We start from the raw sequence: 20,896 nt of genomic DNA, 5'->3' as shown, positions 1-20,896 counted from the left end.
TTCTTAATCATTTAAAAAAGAACAAACAAAAAACAAAAAGACAGAAGAGGAAAAAATAAGCATTGGAGATTTTGTTAAATTCTGTAAAATAACAGTTTTAAAACAATGAATTACAGAAAAAAAAAAAAAATGGAAAAAAAAGTAAGAAATGCAAAAGAAGAAATTACCAAAAATTATTCCATCAGGAAAATCCCATGGTAATGCTTGATTCAAGAAACTTAACTCCTGTCAATTACAAAATGGCAATAATCACAGAGGGATTGCCTGGTGCATGTTTTCTTTTTCCTCCTCATTCCATTTTACTACTACTACTACTACTACTAACTACTACTACTACTACTACTACTACTACTACGACTACTACTACTACCACCACCACTACTACTACTAGTACTATTATTATTATTTTATATATATAAGTACGTATATATTAAATAAACAGAGCATTCTTATTAGTTTCATTGTATGTATATATATATATATATATATATATATATTAATGTATATATACATACACATGTGTGTTTCTGTGTGTGTGTATGTGTATATTATATGCATGCATATATGCATTTCTATACATATTTATAAATGTATGTATATATGTATATATATATATGTATGTATATGTGTATATACATATAAATGTGTATAAATGTGTATATATATATATATATATGTACGTATATATATGTATATGTATATGATTATATATATGTATATATATAAGCTTACACACCCACACATCATATATATATATAGTAACTAAACAAAATATTTTTATTATTGTTATCATCATCATGATTATTATTATTATTATTATTATTATTATTATTATTTTATTATTATTATTATTAGTAGTAGTAGTAGTAGTAGTAGTAGTAGTAGTAGTAGTAGTGTAGTAGTAATTGTAGTATTGTCATTGCTATTGTCATCGTTATTTTTTTCCCCCTTTAATCTCAATAACTGGAACAAACTTAGATCTTTTATTGATTTTTAAAAGCCTCTTCTAATCTCCAATTTTAAAGAAAAATAAATCTGTAGCCTCAGTGAACTGTTTTGCATTTAAAAAAAAATTCTTTTCCTTGCTTTTCTTTTTCCTTGTTTTTCTTTTTTCTGGTTTTGTTTTAAACTTTTCTCGTACGCTCCTTGTGATTATATCTTCATTTTAGTGGATATGGAAGAAGAAACACTTCCTACGTGTATCTATATATGTGTGGACTTATCTATGTAGGTAGCGGTGAATGGAGGTTATGTACATATGTATGTATATGCTTTTGAGAGTGAGAGGAAATGTTACTCTTTGGGTGTGGTGGTGGTGGTGGTGGTGGTGGTGGTGGTGGTGGTGGTGGTTCGACTCAATAGAAGTCAGACACTGAAGTCAAGAGAAATATTATTTTCAGTGATTGGAATTTTGTCTTATTTAGTTTTATTTCCTTTTGATTTTAATTTTTGTTAAAACAAAAAAGGAGATTCCTGGAATTTAGAACATTAGTAGATAGATAGATAGATACTCTGTTGTTGTTTGTGTTTTCTTCTTCTTCTTCTTCTTCTTCCTCCTAGACCTTCTTGCCCTCCTCCCCTCCACGTCCCCCTCCCCTCTTTGCCCTCCTCTTCCTCCTCCCCTCTTGGTCATCCTCCCCTCCTCCTCCACACCCTCCAGCTTGCCCACCTTTTTGTCCTCCCCCTCCTCCTCCTCCCCCACACATTGCTCTCCTTCTTGCCATCCTTCCCTCTCCCTCCGTGCAGCGCCCCTCTCTGCCCTCCACTTCTTCATGTCCTCCTATTCTTGTTGTCGTCCTCCTCCTCTTGACCTCCTCCTCCTCCTTGCCCTCTCTTCATCCTCGCCCCTCCTTGCCCTCCCCTTCCCCTTCCTCCTACCCCCACTTTCTCTTCGCCACCTCCTACTTTTTGCCACATACCTTTGTAATTTTGTTTGTGAAGCTCAGCATCAACACTCCAGTTCTCATAAGTTCTCGCTTTGTCTTCTTTGATCTTCCCCCCTCCTGCTAGTTCTTTCTCTTTGCATCATAAAAAAACAAAATTTATTCCACCTAACTATCGTTCTCCACATATACATCATCACATGTCCACATCACCAAAACCCCCTTTGCACTTTGTAAAAATCCTCCAATGCCTAGCTCTTCTTTTGAGGTCACCAGTACTCTTTTGTTCATGCATGTTGATATAACACAGCCAGCACTGCAAACTAATTTATATGTACGTCTGTATATATGTATTCGTACACACACACACACATATGAAAAATAATAATAAAGGGTTGAGAATGTGCTAAATTTATGTTTATATATATATATATATACTTACATATCTGAAAGTGAAAGTACAAAATTATGTTTTGTATTTACTTAACAAATGTCTCACATAAAAATTTTACTGTAAAAATATTAGCGTATCTTTTCACAAGGAAAGTTTTTTTACACAATAGAAAGGAGGCAGAGTCACATATTACTGGAAAGTTTTTGTGTATAAAATGTTTGCATATAAAAAAATTTTACTGAATAAATTTTAGTGCATGTTGTAGCCAACAGAGTTTTTGCAGTAGAAAAAATTCACATTTTACTGACTGGGTTTCACTAGTGTTCAGCTTACTTATGTTTGAATTATGTTTCTGAATGCATTTTTAGACCATGTAGTCTCTCTCTCTTTCTCTCTCTCTCTCTCTCTCTCTCTCTCTCTCTTTCTTTCTAAACATATGTAGATATACACACATACATACATACATACATACAAACTCAAGGAATACTGGTGGAATATTTCCATCAAAACTTCTGTCAAATGTAAACATAACAGGCCAGATATTGTTGTTTGGGATAGAAGGGCAAAGGTATGTACTGTCAAAGAGGTCAGCTGCCCCGCAGATATATCTCTTTGAAAATCAAAGAAAAAGAAGATATCTATGGACAACTGCTTCAAAACCTCCAGCTTCTGTATCCAGACTATGAATTCATATTCCTACCAATAATAATTGGAGCACTAAATTTTGTTGGTAAATGCTTAAAGGAGAATCTGGATAAACTGGGATTTTCAGAAAGACAAATTGACTGGCTAATTCATACATTACAAGGGCAATATGTGAGTGGAACAGTAAAAATATGCAAGACTTTTCTCAAGTTCCAAATGTGAATAGCTCTCTCTCTCTCTCTCTCTCTCTCTATATATATATATATATATATATATAAGGGGAGAATTCACGAAAAAAACAAAAGACAACGACAGGTGGTTTAGACAACAAACAGATGTATTAGTTTAACACTCGGGAAGTGAAAAAGTCTTTAACGTTTCAAGCCTACGTTCTTCCACAGAAAGGAACACAGAAAGAAACAAAGAGAGAAAATAAAGAATGTGTAGTGTAGCGATCTATCATGGCGAATATATATATATATATAAATTTATATAAATAAGAAAAAGATCGATATTTAAATGCCGATCTTATCAGGTGGCCAGCATGGGAATAAAAACCTTCAAAGGTAATAATTATTATTAAAATTATTATTAAAATATGGTTTTAGAGTCAAGTTTTGACAGCTATTTCCAGCGTGGTGGAATCTCTTAGATACCCTAAATTATAATTTTATATATATATACAGAAAGGGAGAGAGAGAGTAGGTAGATAGCTAGTGGTTACATTGTCTAAATTAATATATACTTTTTTTTTTTCAAAGGATGTGATACGAGGATTAATGACATGGAGAAAAATGCCGTCACCAACTTTATTGGCCCTAATTTCCAATCCCACTCTTAGAGAATTCAGGCCATTGAAACAGTAAGTTACCTCCCTTGCTAATTTTATCTGTCAGTCTGATCTCTCTCTCCTCTCTCTCTCTCTCCTTTTTCCTCTCCCTTCTCTCTCTCCCTCTCCCATCTCTCTTCTTCCCCCCCCCCCCCCCTCTCTTCTTCTGCCCTTTCTTCTTCCCTCTTTCTCTCCTTCTCCCTTCTCTCTCCTCCCCTCTCTCTCCTTTTTCCTCTCCCTTCTCTCTCTCCATCTCCCTCGCCTTCTCCCTTCTCTTTCACTCTCACCCCCTCCTCCCTCTTTCCCCTTTCCTTCCCCTCTCCTATATCCCCCTCTACCCTCCTCCTCTCCTTCTTCCTCTCTCCCTCTTCCCCTTCCAGTCTCCCCCTCCCCATCTCCCATCTCCCCCTCTCTTCCATCTACTTTTCCCTCTCCCTTCTCTCTCTCCATCTCCCTCAACTTCTCCCTTCTCTTTCACTCTCTCCCCTCCTCCCTCTCCTCCCCCTTTCCCTTTCCTTCTCCTCTCCTATATCCCCCTCTACCCTCCTCCTCTCCTTCTTCCTCTCTCCCTCTTCCCCTTCCAGTCTCCCCCCTCCCCATCTCCCCCTCTCTTCCATCTACATTTCCCTCTCCCCACCCCACCTGATCCCCCCCCCCTTTTCCACCTGTCCCTCCCTCTCCCTCTCACACTCCATACGGTTTTAATAGAAGACATGGGTTACAGTATCGTTATCAGCCACAGGTCTTGAAGAGATACAGAGAATTATGAGGAGTTGTTTACCTGGGTGTTTACAAAGAAAACAAGCTCGGTGAGATGGATAAGCTATGCAAAGTCAAAAGGGGTTGGGTGAAAGCCATTATGCAATATATAAATGGACAAATTAAAAGTACAAATATTTGCTTGGAAATGAATAAAGATGTATTTAAAAAACCACAATGATTAAAACATACTAAAACACATATATATAATTTTCTCCTTACTTTCTCTTTGATTAGATCCTGTGGCAAAGTAATACTGCTTGGTCTTACAAATTTCCTCCAACAACTTTTTTTACTTGTAACTGTGTTAAGTCTAAATCCCTAATCTGTTTGTCTTAAAACTGAAGCAAGATTAACTTTAATACAGCTACTATTTGAGCAACCCAAAGTGCATGACTCAAAGCAAATGTTACCATTGCTGTTGTCACTATTGCTGTCTTCAAAACAACTTGTTAGACTGTTTGGAATATTTTTATCGATTTATTGTACTCAGGCATGGCTGTGTGGTTAAGAAGCTTTCTTTGCAACCATGTAGTTTCGGGTCCAGTCCTACTTTATGGCACATTGCACACGTGTGTCCTACTATATCCCCTGGCTGACCAATGCCCTGTGAGTGAATTTGGCAGATGGCAACTGTATAGAAACCCACCATGTATATGTGTATGTGTGTGTCTGTGTTTGTCCACACCCTCACTACTTGACTATCTGTATTTGTTTATGCCGTTATAACTTAGCAATTTGGCAATAGAAACTGACAGAATACATACTAAACTTAAAAGAAAAAACATACGTACTAGGGCAATTTGTTTGACTGGAACCCTTCAAGGTGGTGCTCCAGTATTGCTGCAATCCAATAGCTGAAACAAATAAAGGACAAAAGTAAAGATGAAGAATCAATTATTCATTTAAATGTTAATTTTTTCTTCTTTTTGTTCTTTCAGTTGTTTATTTATTTACTTATTTTTGGGGATATGCGTTCTTCTTCATTCTTCATTCTTCATTTGTTGTTGCAATGTTTTTGCCGTGTACTGTATTTGCATTTGCTGTCCATTTTTAAAACTGAAAATGTCATGCTTATAAATAAATGAGAAAAAAAAGTTTGTAAAAGCAACCTTCTCTTTTCACTCTTTTTGTCTGGCCCTTGGGTATCAAGGGCAGGTTTCTCCAGGTAATTATAGCCCTTTTCAGCCAGTATTCCAATGAAAATTTCATTAAGTAATGCTATAAATATGGTCTAGCTTTGGCACAAAAGAAACACGTGGGTTCACTTTGAGAGCCAGTGGTGATGATGATGATGATGACGATAGTTGTCATCATCATCATCATCATGCTGATGATGATGATGAAAAGCTGAAAGAACATCATTAAAATGGCAATTTCTTTTTCTCTCCAGATCTGAATATATATTAGCCAAACCTCCACCATTGTTGAAGGAGTTGCCAGAGGAAGCGAAAGAATTAGCAGCGTGAGTCTTTTAGTATTTATATTTGAGTAAAAAAAAAAGAATAAAAAAAAACAAAAAAAAACAAAAAAAAAACATCCAACCATAATTTGTTCACTAAAGAAACCATTTGGTGTGTGTGTATGAGTGTGTTTCTGTGTATGTATTTTTGTATAGGTGAAGTGATGTATATGTGTGTATGTATTAGATGAAGTTTTGTCATTGGAATGTTGTTGTTGTTGTTTTTTTCTTAGCCCCGGGTCATGTTCTCATCAAAAGCATTCTGGCTGTGACAGTCTTATTTTTATTCCGTCATAGTGTACCTTGGATTACACTATCCAGAGAAATTACTTCAAACCACATTGTATCAACATTGCCATCTTAAATAAACCTCAAATTACCCCCTGCTGTCATTATATCCTGGGCTCTTATAATTCTACTACTCTACTGTACTCAAAATGTATCCCTAAAGATTTGAATAGATGGATAGAGGAGATTGGCATAAAACCTAGTTTAGTGCAGCTCCAGAAAACAGTGTTATTAGGGACAGCTAGGATACTTTGGAGGGTTCTTGGTGTCTAAGGTTACTTGCTGTAGCCCGATGTTAGGAACTTTTCTTTTCCAGCAGTTTAATCTGTTGTGTGTATATGAAGAAATAATAACCCTTTCTATCATATAGGGGCAGGAGTGGTTGTGTGGTAAGTAGCTTGCTTACCAACCGCATGGTTCTGGGTTCAATCCCACTGCATGACACCTTGGGCAAGTGTCTTCTATTATAGCCTCGGACCGACCAAAGCCTTGTTAGTGGAATGGTAGAAGGAAACTGAAAGAAGCCCGTCGTATATATGTATATGTATATATATGTGTGTGTGTTTGTGTTTGTCCCCACCCACCCAAACATCGCTTGACAACTGATACTGGTGTGTTTATGTCCCCGTAACTTAGCAGTTCAGCAAAAGAGACCGATAGAATATGTACTAGGCTTACAAAGAATAATTCCTGGGGTCAATTTGCTCGACTAAAGGTGGTGCTCCAGCATGGCTGCAGTCAAACGACTGAAACAAGTAAAAGAGTAAAGGAGAGTATCATAGGCACAAGGCCTGAAATTTTAGGGGAAGGGGATCTAGTTGCTTATATTGTCCCTAGAATTTCACTGGTACTTAATTTATTGACCCCAAAAGAATGAAAAGCAAAGTTGACCTTGGCAGTATTTGAACTCAGAACATAAAGATGGGCGAAATACCACTAAGCATTTCATTCTGCGTGCTAATGACTCTGCCAGCTCACCACCTTATATGAGGTAATAATAATATTAATAATAACAAGGCAGTGAGCTGGCAGAAACGTTAGCACGCTGGGCGAAATGCTTAGCAGTAATTCGTCTGTGTTTAAATTCTGAGTTCAAATTCCATCAAGGTCGACTTTGCCTTTCATCCTTTTGGGGTCGATAAATTAAGTACCAGTTGCATACTGGGGTTGATCTAACCGACTGCCCCCACCCCAATTTCATGCCTTGTGCTTAAAGTAGAAAAGAATAATAATAATAATGATAATAATAATAATAATATAATAATAACAAGGCAGTGAGCTGGCAGAAACGTTAGCACGCTGGGCGAAATGCTTAGCAGTAATTCGTCTGTGTTTAAATTCTGAGTTCAAATTCCATCAAGGTCGACTTTGCCTTTCATCCTTTTGGGGTCGATAAATTAAGTACCAGTTGCATACTGGGGTTGATCTAACCGACTGCCCCCACCCCAATTTCATGCCTTGTGCTTAAAGTAGAAAAGAATAATAATAATAATGATAATAATAATAATAATAATAATAATAATAATATAATAATAATAACAACAAGAGCACTCAGAGAGTGCAAACCTCGGCCAAGAGAATACCAACATCCTCTCAACGATTAGCCAGAGATGATTTTTAAAATGAGGATATCCTAAATAAACTTGACTGCACTCACAAATGAAAACACGAAAAATGAACCTAACTGCTTTCAACAATTAAGTAAAAAAATGGAAAAATGATCCAGAATCCTTGTCTGGAATTGGATTGAGCCCAAAACCTAATAGGCTTGTGCCAGTTATGAGGCCAAACATCCCTAAAAGTTTCATCTGAATCCATCCAGCGATTCTTCAGTTATCTTGTCCATGAACAAACAAACAAATGTGATTGAAAACAATACCTACACCTTCACTTAGGCGGAGGTAATAATAATAATCTTTTCTAATATAAACCTGAGGATTTGGTGGGAGGAAGTTAGTCAATTACGTCAACCCCAGTGCACAACTGGTACTTATTTCATTGACTCTGAAAGGATGAAAGGCAAAGTTGACCTCAGTGGAATTTGAACTGAGAACATAAGCATTCTGTGTGGTGTGCTTATGATTTTACCAGCTTGCTGCCTTAATAACAATAATGATGATTATAATAATAAATAATATTGCAAAATCCTGTGGGATGCAATGATCCAGTGCAATCCCCTGACCAGACATTGGAAACCGGACATTGTTGTGGTAAATAAAAAAGAAAGAACATGTATGATAATTTACATAGCATGCCCTGGTAACAACATAATGTGAAAAAAGAAGAATAAGAAGAAATGAACAACTATGATGATTTAAAGTGAGAAATACGAAGGTTGCGGGTCAATGAAGGGAGTAGATGTGATACCAATAGTAATTGGTGCACTTGGAAGTATCAGCACTCAACTACCAGCATGGCTGAAAAAGATTGGTGCAAGTGTGAACGTAGAACACCTATGAAAATCAGCATTGCTTGGAACTGAAAAAATTCTTCACAGGGTTCTTGAAACATGACCAGTAAACAAGTGTCACCATAGTTTGCTGGCTGTGGACAGCTGACACTTTCCATCATACCCAGCAACATAAGCTGTGAGTTTTCATATGATAATAATAATAATATAATAATAATATAATAATAATAATAATAATAATGATTATTATTATTATTATTGTTATTATTATAAATAACAACAACAACAAGCCCTGATGCAGTATCAGGCACTGGCTCAAATGGCTTCTGATCTTAACTGATTGGAAGTGTTACCATGTACATTCTTTTGTTTGGTATAAAAGATGGGCTACAGCAAATATTCTGCTCAATGCCATAGATTTGCTTGTCAGTTGTTTCACCTTAACCAGTTGAGCATGTCCCTTGGTGGCTGACAATATGTGCATCTCTGATCATGAGTGGAAGTAGTGGGGGAGCATCATAGCCATGTGTTGAGAGGGATTCTTTGGAGTTTGAATAATTCACCTATGGAAACATGGGTATTTCGTTCAACATCCTTAACCTGTATTCAAGGACCATTTGAGCGGGATGGGCATATATAATTTAATAGCACCACCTGGAAGAGATACACAGATTTTGAATGCAAAATCACAGTCATGGCAGATACCGGTGTCCTGCAAATGGCACCGGTGCAAAATTGCAGTTGTGGCAGATACAACTGTCCTGCAAATGGCACTGGTGCAGAATTGCAGTTGTGGCAGATACTGGTGTCCTGCCAATGGCACCAGTGCAGAATCGCAGTCGTGGCAGATACTGGTGTCCTGCCAATGGCACCGTTGCAAAATCGCAGTTGTGGCAGATACCACTGTCCTGCAAATGACACTGGTGCAGAATCGCAGTCGTGGCAGATACTGGTGTCCTGCGAATGGCACTGATGCAAAATTGCAGTCATTGCAGGTACCACTGTCCTGCAAATGGCACTGGTGCAGAATTGCAGTCGTGGCAGATACTGGTGTCCTGCGAATGGGCACCGGAGCAAAATCACAGTCATGGCAGATACCAGTGTCACGCAAATGGCACCCATGCTGTTGGTGCGTAAAAGCACCCATTACATTTTTGGAGTGGTTGGTATTAGGAAGGGCATCTAGCCATAAAAAATCATGCCAAATCAGACTGGAGCTTGGTGCAGCCTTCCAGTGTGCCAGCCCAGTCAAATCATCCAACCCATGCCAGCATGGACAACAGATATTAAATGATGATGATTACCATCAGTGCTTGACTGGTTCTTATTTTATCAAAACCTAAAGAATGAGAGGCAAAGTCAACCTTGGTGGAATTTCAATTCAGAATGGATAAAAGCTGGAAGAAAGGCTCCTGTGTTGTCTGATGCCCTAAAGACTCTGCCAGCTTGCCATAATAATAATAGTGGTTTCTGATTTAGCTACAAGGCCAGCAATTTTGAAGAGAGAGGGAGAAAGAGGAAGTAGTTGATTTTACTTGACTGATATTGTATTTTATGAACCTTTGAGGAATAAAAGAGAAAATTGAGCTGAGTGAAATTGAAAACTCAGAATGTAAAGAATGGGAAGAAATACATTTCTTCGAGCACTCTGCTTTTATTATTTTGCCACAAGGGCAACAGATGGAAGACAAAACCAATACCCAAAACACATTGAGTTTAGATATAAAAACGATGCAAATTGAAATGGCGATGATAGTGATAATGATGATGATGACAATGATTATGATGACAGTGATGATGGTGATGATGATGATGATGATGATGATGATGAAGGCAGTTGTAGCAGCGATGGTGATCGCGGTGATGACAACAACGATATCAGTTACAGCAGTGATGGTGATGATGATAATGATGGCAAAAATTATGAAGACAATGACAATAATAATGTTGGTGATAATGATGATGACACATGATGATGATGATGATGATGATGATGATGATGATGATGATGATGATGATGATGATGACAGACAATGATTATTAATTATCAGGATAACGATAATTTCCATTTCAATGTTTATGTATTCAAATTTTTTGTTTTATATTCATTTGTCATTAATTCCCTGTTGTTTAGATAAAATACTGATGTTTGGAGAAATATTCTAATCTATTTAGGAATTTTTTGTTTAAATTTTAAATTACATACACAAACACACACACACACACACACACACACACACACACACTATCATGCACACACAAATTCACACACACACACACATGCACACACAAATTCACACATGTTCATACATGCATGCATTCACACATACTTGCATATTCATACACACACACACATATATTTGCATACACACACACACATTCATACATATTCATACATGTGTGCATACACAAGTGCACATGCTCACACACATGCATGTATATACATATACACACTTACATGCATTTGCATGCATTGTCATACACATATTTACACACAGTTGCACATACATACATACATTCCACACTCACATGCATTCACTTGTACACACATACTTTTACAAACATTTGCACACGCACACACACAATTTCTTTACACACTCATACACTTACACAATATGTACACACATAGATTTATGCACGAAAATGCATAAGCAAAATAAAAAAACAAAAAAAAATTATTCTTTTTAAAAATCAAAAAAATGCCTACCAAAAACTGAAACAAACGTAACTATCAATATAGAAATTTTCAAGATGATGAGAAGTAAATTTCCTTGTTCTGCAATTACTCAGTATATCTTTCTTGCTGTAAGATAGTACTGTACAATTTGCAAGAGATTTAGCTGTTATTTCTAGCAGCCTGAGTGACCACTTATCAGCACCCTCACATAAAAACCCTTCATCCAAGAGTTGCATGGATTGGAAGGTGTTAACTCACAGGAGGCATGGATATATACATGGGGCACATGCCTGAAGTCCCTCTGGTGTGGACACAACCATCTGAGTCACATTGTTGCAAACTGACTACCGCGATTGGTTGATTTATACTCAGTGTTCTGCTACCACCCCTCCCTAGTGCACCACTGTTTGTGATTTCAAGGTTGATTAAATGAAGTACCACACTAGAGCAGGGGACTGTAAAATGTTGGCCCCTATTGTAGTGTTTGTTCCACTCATCTGCATTCTAAGTTCAAATCCCACCGGGAACTATTTGAATGGTAGACTTAACCTGTTTCCCAGTTTAACACCAACACCTGGTCTTTGGGTGGTGCCTGTTGTAGAGGTGACCCTGCTGCTGGAAATAGTCCTGCTAGGTCACTGGTTTGAGACCTAGCATGGACACTCGCAACTGAGACCCTGTTAAGGAACATAAGCATTGTCCTGTTTCCTTATTAAGCAATAAAATATTGTTGTGGCAGATGCCTCCAAGTGAGAAGTGGGCTGTTCCACTACTGTTAAATAGTGGACAGACACAGCAAGCAGTGTCGGTCAGTGAAATATGCTGTTCAGGACTGTTATGCAGACGATGAAGTTACGTTGTCATAATGGTGGAGGCACATGGCCTAGTGGTTAGAGCAACGGACTCGTGGTTGAGGGATCACAGTTTCGAATCTCAGACCGAGCGATGTGTGTGTTTATGAGCAAAACACCTAAGCTCCACGCTGCTTCGGCAGAAAGTAATGGTGAACTTCTGCTGACTCTTTTGCCACAACTTTCTTTCACTCTTTCCTTCTGCATCTTGCAGCTCACCTGCGACGGACCAGTGTCCCATCCAGGTGGAGAACCTATACACCAAGGAAACCGGGAAACTGGCCCTTATGAGCCAGGAGAAGGAACAAACAACAAACATTGTCATAATGCAGGACGTATCAGTGGCGACGAGGATTCAGAGCTCACACTGTGGAAAAATGTTAAAAATCTTGAGGTGTGATTTGAACTTCACACAGTGAAAAGTAATAGACACACAGTGAAAAATATGTAATTCTGTGTGGAACAAAAAATAATAAGTCTGTGAAAGATTTAAGTCAGGTCGCTATATGTAGTAGCGCTACTGGTAATAATGTAGACTAGTATTACCTGCAGTATTTTGAAAAAAATATATATATTTTTCTGTGTGGAACAAAAAAAAAAAATCTGAATAATAAGAGAGAAATAATTCTGGTTCAAAGAAAAAGAAATAACAAAAATATATTGTTCTGTTGAAAGAAGAGACAAAAAATCTCAAAGGGGGTAGGTGTTGTGGTGGACGTCCCCAAGTAAGAAGTGGGCTGTTCTGCTACTGTTAAATAGTGGACAGACACAGCAAGCAAAAAAATACCCTGCCAAAAACAATCAATATATATTAAGCCTAAAAGACCAAAATTAGCCACAATCTTATGAAAGTGAGTAAGCCAAGAATATGTCATTGTCAGCCTTGTAAAAATCAATATAAAGGGGTGTGTGTGTATGTGTTTGCATATGGGTGTGTGTGTGTATGTGTATATGTGTGTGTGTGCATGTGTATGTGTGTGTGTGTGTGTGTATACAAGGTGTGATGGGTAAATTGTCGCCATTTTATATTTTTAATTTTGCGCATACACATTGTTTTTGATTTTGTTGACTACACAATATAGTAGGGTCAGATGGACACCTTCTGTGAGAAAAGCAGCACCATGATGCATTTCACTCAGCCAGGAATTTGGAAATGACATACTGTACTGCTCGGCATTTGTGCTGGAAGCTCCAATAATATGAACATCTATGGAGCGGGATAAAAATCAAACATCCAGTCAATGCCATGGTGTTTGGAGTGATCACTAGTGATGGCAATGTTATGCCTCCGTTCATTTCCCAACATAGCCTCAGACTTAACATAGAGGCCTACATCAAGTGTCCGGAGGTAGTAGTGCTGCCTTGGGTCAAGAGGGTGGATGCTGGAAGACCCAATGTCCGGCAACAGGACTCTGCACCATGCCACACAAGCAGAAGAACCCAGTCATGGCTGTCAGACAATTTCTGCCACCACATCACCCCTAACATCTGACAACCTAACTCCCCAGACTGCAACCTCTTAGATTATTATGTGTGGAGCACAGTTGAGTGAGAGACAAACAAAACCCCTTGTAACACCAAAGATGAACTGAAGGCAAGAATTATGGCAGCATTCACCTATTTAAACAAGGAGCCCATTCAAAAGAGTTTCAGAGAATTCTGAAGTTGTCTGGAGGCTGTAGTTGAAACCAATGATGATTTTATTGAATAAATTTACTCTTTAATATTTCAAGATATTTTTGTGTAAATTTGGTAAACATATCTTTTGAAATGAGATGTCAGTGTTATTTTCATTTTTGCGTAATTTAGACAATACTTTATTCATCATATGTATATATGTATGTATGTATGTATGTATGTATGTATGTATGTATGTATGTATGTATGTATGTATGATTGTATGTATGATTGTATGTATGTATGTATGTATTTATGTATGTATGTAGGTATGTATGTAGGTATGTATGTAGGTATGTATGTATGTATTTATGTATGATCGTATGTATGTATGTATGTATGTCCACAAAATTTATTTTATAGTTATATGTAGCATATTACAATGACCTACATATGTCTCCACTGCAGCGACTACTCACTGTTGCAAATGCAACATTGCAATATTGTCAGTGCAGTTTCATCAGGGTCCATCCATTTGGTCTTCTATATATATATATCTGATTGATTTATGTACAATTATCATTTACCAAATTTTACTCTCTAACTATTGCTCAACTCTAAGCCTTCAGTAGAAGATACTTACCCAAAAGTGCTATCTCTGCTGCATTGAGCCTGTACTTAAATAAGAAAGCCCCTTATTGTGATTGTTTCATTTTGTATTTTCTTTTTATTGAGGACAGATCTGGCACTACAAACCCAATACAAATGAGGTGTAACATGAACATCGTCCCTACCATTGTTGAAGAGAACTTTGTTCTCCCATCAGAAGACCAAAATACAGACTGCAGGTTGGCTGGATGTTTTTTTTTTTATTTAAATTTTTTTTTTTTTTACTTTTACAATCTTTTATATTCTAAAGTTGTAACCCCTACTACAAATCAAAATCCAAAATAGTGTGTGATCTTTGATTTCAGTTGATTTTTGGTTGCAAATATTTCAACTGGATTTCTTTCTCAGATTCCATTTCATTCATTCCACAAGCATTTGAAAAAAAAAATCATTACCATAAAAACCCATGTAATTTGTGCACCTGTGTAATTTATACAGGTGATTTTCAAGATAAAAATTGTTAAGAAAATCTTCTACTCATGTAAAATTCACATCCAAATGTTTTCAGAATTTTTGATATAGCCAGGGAAAAAAAGGTTTTCAATTTAGTTGTATTTAGCATAATTTCACTTACTTATTGATCAGATTTTGTTAAATTTTCATTAAATAAAAATAATTTCTGTTTAACAGGTATCACATTGAATTAAATTACGAATAGTTTGTATTGTTTATAATAAACAAAAACAAAAAGCAAAAAAAAATTCTAAAAATATTCCGGAAACAATCTACTCATGTAATTTACACACCCGTTAAAGTTTATTTTTGTTTTTGTGAAAAACATGCATAAATTACATGGGTTTTTGCAGTATCTTATTTTATTGACCCTGAGGAGGTAAAAGGTAAAGTTGACCTTGGCAGGATTTGAACTCAAAGTGGAAAGAGTCAGATCAAATACCACAAGGCATTCAATCCAACACTCATTATTGTTTCAACTTGAGTTCAAATCCTGCCCGGGGTCTATGCATAAGATCATTGTACACACACACACACACACACACACACACAAACACACCAACATGCACATGCTTGTGTGTGTGTTTGTCCATGTCCATTGGACTTACACACAGATCTCCTTAACCAGATATTGCTAGAAGCAGTGGTAAATAAGTTTTAAGAACTAAGAGTACACTAAGATCCATTAAGCTGATGTTGAGAAGAAGAGATTGCTAAATGCTATAAGCACTCACCTCTTCTGTCAAGTATATAGAGTAACCCCTCAAATTAACGTAAAATTGTTTTTAACATAACCAAACATAATAAAAAGATGGTACTCCCTTAAAGAGTAGGGGAATACGATCCTCCTATGCACCACTGTTTCATTTCCATCACTGCTCTTCTTGTTTAACCTTTTAGCATATCAGGCCCAAATATCCTACCCATTTAATGTTCAAACCAGCCAGATTTGGCCTCGCGCATCTACCTAATATAGTAATTTTAAAAGTAAACAATCACATCATTGAAATCTCAAAGCTATGAGATAATCCATGATTAATTCAAATTCTTCCTCCTCATTATCATTTAATGTCTGCTTTTCATGCCGGCATGGATTGGATGGTTTGACTGAGAACTGATAAGCCAAGGAGCTGCACTAGGTTCCAATCTGATTTGGCATGGTTTCTACTGCTGGATGCCTTTCCTAATGTCGACCACTCCAAGAGTGTTCTGGGTGCCGGTTACAAAACACCGGTACCAGGTCCAACTACGATCTCATTTGGCTTGATGGGTCTTCTCAAGCACAGCATATTGCCAATGGTCTCGGTCACTTGTCACTGATTCTATAAGGCCCAAAGATCAGAGGGTGCTTTTTAGCGCTAGGTATGCAACAATGGCGTTGGTCATGACTATTATTTCACTTGATTTGACAGGTCATCTCAAGCATAGCATATTGCCTAACGTTCAAAGGATGCTTTTTACATGCCACTGGCACATGAGTGCTAGTTACAATGGGAATAAATAAGCATTACATTTGACTAAGTAATCTGAATGTTAAAAGGTTAAGATACAAAGTGAATATACAGGAGTGAATAGGGCTAGAGGAACCAAAAGTGCATGTGTGTAAAATGAAATAATAGCATGTGTGTGTATGCTTGTGTACAGGCAGTCTCCACCTGTATCATTGTAAAGTGAACATCCTAACTGGCAGAATCATTAGCACATTGGGAAAAATGCTAAGCAGCATTTTACCTTTACATTCTGGATTCAATTGCTGCCAAGATCGACTTCATTTATCATTCTTTTGGGATCAATAAAATAAGTTCCTGTTGAGCGCTGGAGGTGATGAAATCGACTTGCCCCCACCCCACAAATTTCAGCCCTTGTGCCTATAGTAGAAAGGATATTGGAGTAATGTTTCTAGTTTTGGAATGTTTTGTGATTATTCCTGCTAAGGTCCTCTTTCTTGGTTATGAGCCAAAGAGTATAAGGAAGGTCTGTGGCTAAGATATGGGAGGCCAACATGTTTTAAATCCCAAACTCTTAGGTCAGGGTGCTCACAGCTCATACCAGATTCAAACTCTCTCTCCCAGAAAAGAGATGGCCCTCAGGTATGTGTTGTACAGGCCTGTCAGTGTGTGAATATGTCCTGATGTCAAGTGAACCAATCTCTTTTTTCCTTAGGCTTAAATAGATTTTTTTGCCTCAGGGGTAAGCTGGGGAGAGCAGGAAACTATCAAAATACTTTGTAAATAGACTGGCAGCAGAGGGGAATGAAAAGTCACTGTTTTATCTACTGCTAGAAAAGTCAGGAATTGTCAGACTTTTGTATAGAAAGCCAAGGCAGTCAATGCTTGTAGGCATGTCACATGAGGAGAAAGAGAGAGAGAGAGAGAGAGAGAGAGAGAGGACAGAGATGAGAGAGAGAATCTGGTATCAATTGTGACCTAAGAGATTGGGATTTAAAACATTTTGGCCTCCCATATTATAGACAACAGTTATTATGCTATGGGAGGTTTTGTTGCTACATTTAGCAGATAAAGCAAGTATTTGGAAGTTTCCATATTGGGTCAATGCCAACTGAAAGTAGAACCACTCACTCTGTTCTCTATCGATTTCCCTATCTCCTGCTAAAGCATTTTGTCTGTCTGTTTGTCTGCAGAAAAGATAAATAGTTTAAAGACTTAGCTTTGATATTGAAAAACAAGTTAGAACAGACTTTCTCTTATCTACATTCCATGGCAGCAGAAAATAAATATCATTGACCTTTGTGCAATCCATGCTTCTATCAGGAACCATATGCAAAGCTGTCTTTTTATATTAGTTTCTGCATATTAACAAAGAAAACCATCTCGAAATAAAATTAACCTTTAGATGTGCCTTGATAGAAATCATGTGGTTAATTAAATTTACATCCCTCTCTCTCTCTCTCTTTCTCTCTCTTTCAATATATCTTCTCTGCAAAAATAAACTCTTTCAAAAGCTGGCTTAGATTTATCTGTGCTATATTTTAGCAGAGCATAGTCTCACCAATGTTCCACTCACTACATATGCTGCACACATACACACAGAAACGGAGAAAACAAAAAAAAAAAATGGTAAAATGTATCTGTGGAGAATTAACTGGTTACTATCTTTGCACCAATCTCTCCATATTAAAAGAAAAGCTTCTAAGTTTGAAATAAGTCGTTACCATCTTCTGCAACTTTACTGCATTTTTAGATATTGCAGTAGATCTGTAAATGCTATCATTCTGGATATCGTACGATCTGAGGTCTATACTACACTCATATATATATGTGTGTGTGTGTGTTTGGGTGTGTGTACGAGTGTGTGTACATATATATATATATATATATATATATATATATGCTGTAACAGTATGGTTATACATATATGTATATATGTACATGCACACACATATTTATATGTATACACACACACACATACACATACACATTATGGGTTACTGAATACTGAAACATGTGTGAGAGATGAAATAAAGGAGAACTAAGTGCAAGCCTATATTTTTTTCTCTCATTATACACACACACACATGCATAGACATACACACACACACATGCATAGACATACACACATGCCCACATGTAGTCATGCACATTAGTCACTTCTAATTGAAAGGAGCAGTCAAAGAATTTACATTAATTAATTTTTTTCCTGCTCTAAGTTCAGTAACTGAATTAACCCTGGCATTAGTACCTCCACCTTAGTGAAGGCAGAGGTATTGTTTTTCAGTTGTATTTGTTTGTTTGTCCACGGACAAGATATCTCAAGGACTGCTGGATGGATTTGGAAGAAACTTTCAGGGATGTTTGACCTCATGACAGGCACAAACTGATTAGATTTTGGGATCAATCTGGTACTGGACAAGGATTTGGGATTATTTTTTCCTTTTTTTCGTTTTTTACTTAATTTTTGAGAGCAGTTGGATTCATTTTTAGTATTTTTATTTGTGAGAGCAGTGAAGTTTATTTCAGATGTTCTCATTTTAAAAATCATCTCTGGCTAATCGTTGAGAGGTCGTTGGTGTTGCCTTGGCAGAGGTTTTCCCTCTCTGAGTGCTCTTGTTTATGTTTGTTTCTACTTTTGACAGAGTGTAAAACATCAAAATACATCAGCACTCACTGGCCTCGTGGCTGTGTTACAAACACCAATGTCCTCTCACCTTTTGACCTTCATTTGAAGAGACTTCATGTCTTCTCTTGCAGACACCTTTGCATTAAAGATGGTATTATCCTCATGTTCTGCTAGAGGCCAGTTCTCTATTCAGCAGGGCTTTCAGCTTACCGTCTGCCTGACATGGTGTGTGTATCAAATGGGAGTATAAGCAGACAAGCTATCTGAACATGAAGCCACCAGGATGTTATTGTTGGTGACTTGGTCAGTCTGCAACATGATGTCGAAGATCCTCAGGCTGCATAAGTTTTAGGCATTGAAATGAGAGCTCTTATCTAGAATAGTAGTTCTAGGTTTCATTACCATACAGCACTGTGCTGAAGATGCTGTTCTGTGGACTGCAGCAATCTTACTGTGTTCTGTTAGCTTACTGTTCTCCCAGACTCTTATCAGCCTGGCTAGTGTGGAGTCTGTTCTTCCAGTACATTTTTTGACTTCAGTCTCTAGAGCAAAGATTCTCAACCATTTTTTTTATTGTTTGACCCCTTCGGTTAGTATTTTATTCTGGTGGACCCCACTATAGCCATTCAATGTTGAAAAACAAGTTTTTATACAAACTTCTTTCAAAATTCCTATTTTGTTTTCCACACATTAACTTGTGTGTGTTGAACGATGTAACATATTAGAGAAAGAAACCTAGTCACTTCTTGCAATGCATACCAATGCATACATCTAAAGCAAAATTTTTTCAGGGGCCCTTAAAATACTTTTGTGGATTCCCAATTTACTATTTTTTTATGTGGCCCCCTAAAAATCTTATATGAACCCTCAGGGGCCATATGGACCCTGGTTGAGGATCACTCCTCTAGAGAGAAGTTGTACATGATGGTGCAACCAAAGTACATGAACGTACAGGTTACTTCCAGCTGAGATTTGTTGATGGTAATTGTGGTTGAGGGCTCAAAACCTTGACCAGGACTTTTGTCTTCTTCAGACTGATGGTCAATCCAAAGTCTTGTCGAGCTCTTGGGAAACTGTCCAGGTGGCATTGCAGTTGCTTCTCAGAATATGTTGCAAATCATTTGCAAACAGTATATCTCTAGTGAGCATTTTCATTACTATGGCTTTTGCCCTCAATTGGGGCAGACTGAGCAACAGTTCCCTGTCCGATCTTGCATGGATGTGAAAACCATCAGTTGATGTTCTAAGGGCGTACTTCAGCATGACAACAAAGAAGATGCTGATCAGGCTGGGGGCAAAGCACACAGCTGTATTTCACCCAACTATTGACATTGCTCTCAAATTTTGACACAAGGCCAGCAAGTTTAGAGGAGCAGCAAGTCGATTACATCTATCCCAATGCTCAACTGGTACTGATTTTATTGACCCGAAAGGATGAAAGGTTCAGTCATCCTCAGCAGAATTAGAACTCAGAACATAAAAACATACAAAATGCACTAAACATTTTGTCTGGAATGCTAAGGGTTCTGTCAGCTCACCACCTTAACCCTACTATTGATTATGGTTTCAAATTTTGGCACAAGGCCGGTAAGTTTGGGGGAGGGACACTGGGGTAAAATATATGAAGCCCAGTATACCCACCATGACTACCCATCTTATGAGGGTACACCAGGCACATGCATCACAACCATGCGTGCGTGACATGCTGATCTCATGTCAAGATAAACAGTGCATGACCTTCCAGGTAGGGGTCCAGTTAGAATTTTCTTCAGATCAAGTAGCCCATCCAGCTCAAAAGATCCCTGAATAAGTGTTGTTTAAGGATGTTGAATGAAACACTCATGTTTCCAGAGGTGAGTTATTCAAACTACAAAAAATCCCT

The 20,896-nt window shown here is 37.4% G+C and overlaps 1 protein-coding gene across 1 annotated transcript in view; it reads left to right on the top strand.

Annotated features, from left to right (window-relative positions):
- Window positions 1-20,896, top strand: part of LOC115227584 (cilia- and flagella-associated protein 221-like) — a 66,078-nt gene that overhangs the window by 44,052 nt on the left and 1,130 nt on the right. The window contains exons 5-7 of the mRNA XM_029798369.2: window positions 3,684-3,784; window positions 5,904-5,975; window positions 14,556-14,663. Of these exons, the coding sequence (XP_029654229.1) occupies window positions 3,684-3,784; window positions 5,904-5,975; window positions 14,556-14,663 (281 nt within the window). The remainder of the gene's footprint in view (window positions 1-3,683; window positions 3,785-5,903; window positions 5,976-14,555; window positions 14,664-20,896) is intronic.

This window comes from Octopus sinensis, unplaced genomic scaffold (genome assembly GCF_006345805.1).
Source record: "Octopus sinensis unplaced genomic scaffold, ASM634580v1 Contig05058_ERROPOS156467, whole genome shotgun sequence".
NCBI classification, from domain to species: domain Eukaryota; kingdom Metazoa; phylum Mollusca; class Cephalopoda; order Octopoda; family Octopodidae; genus Octopus; species Octopus sinensis.
This window is presented reverse-complemented; position numbering and strand designations above follow the sequence as displayed.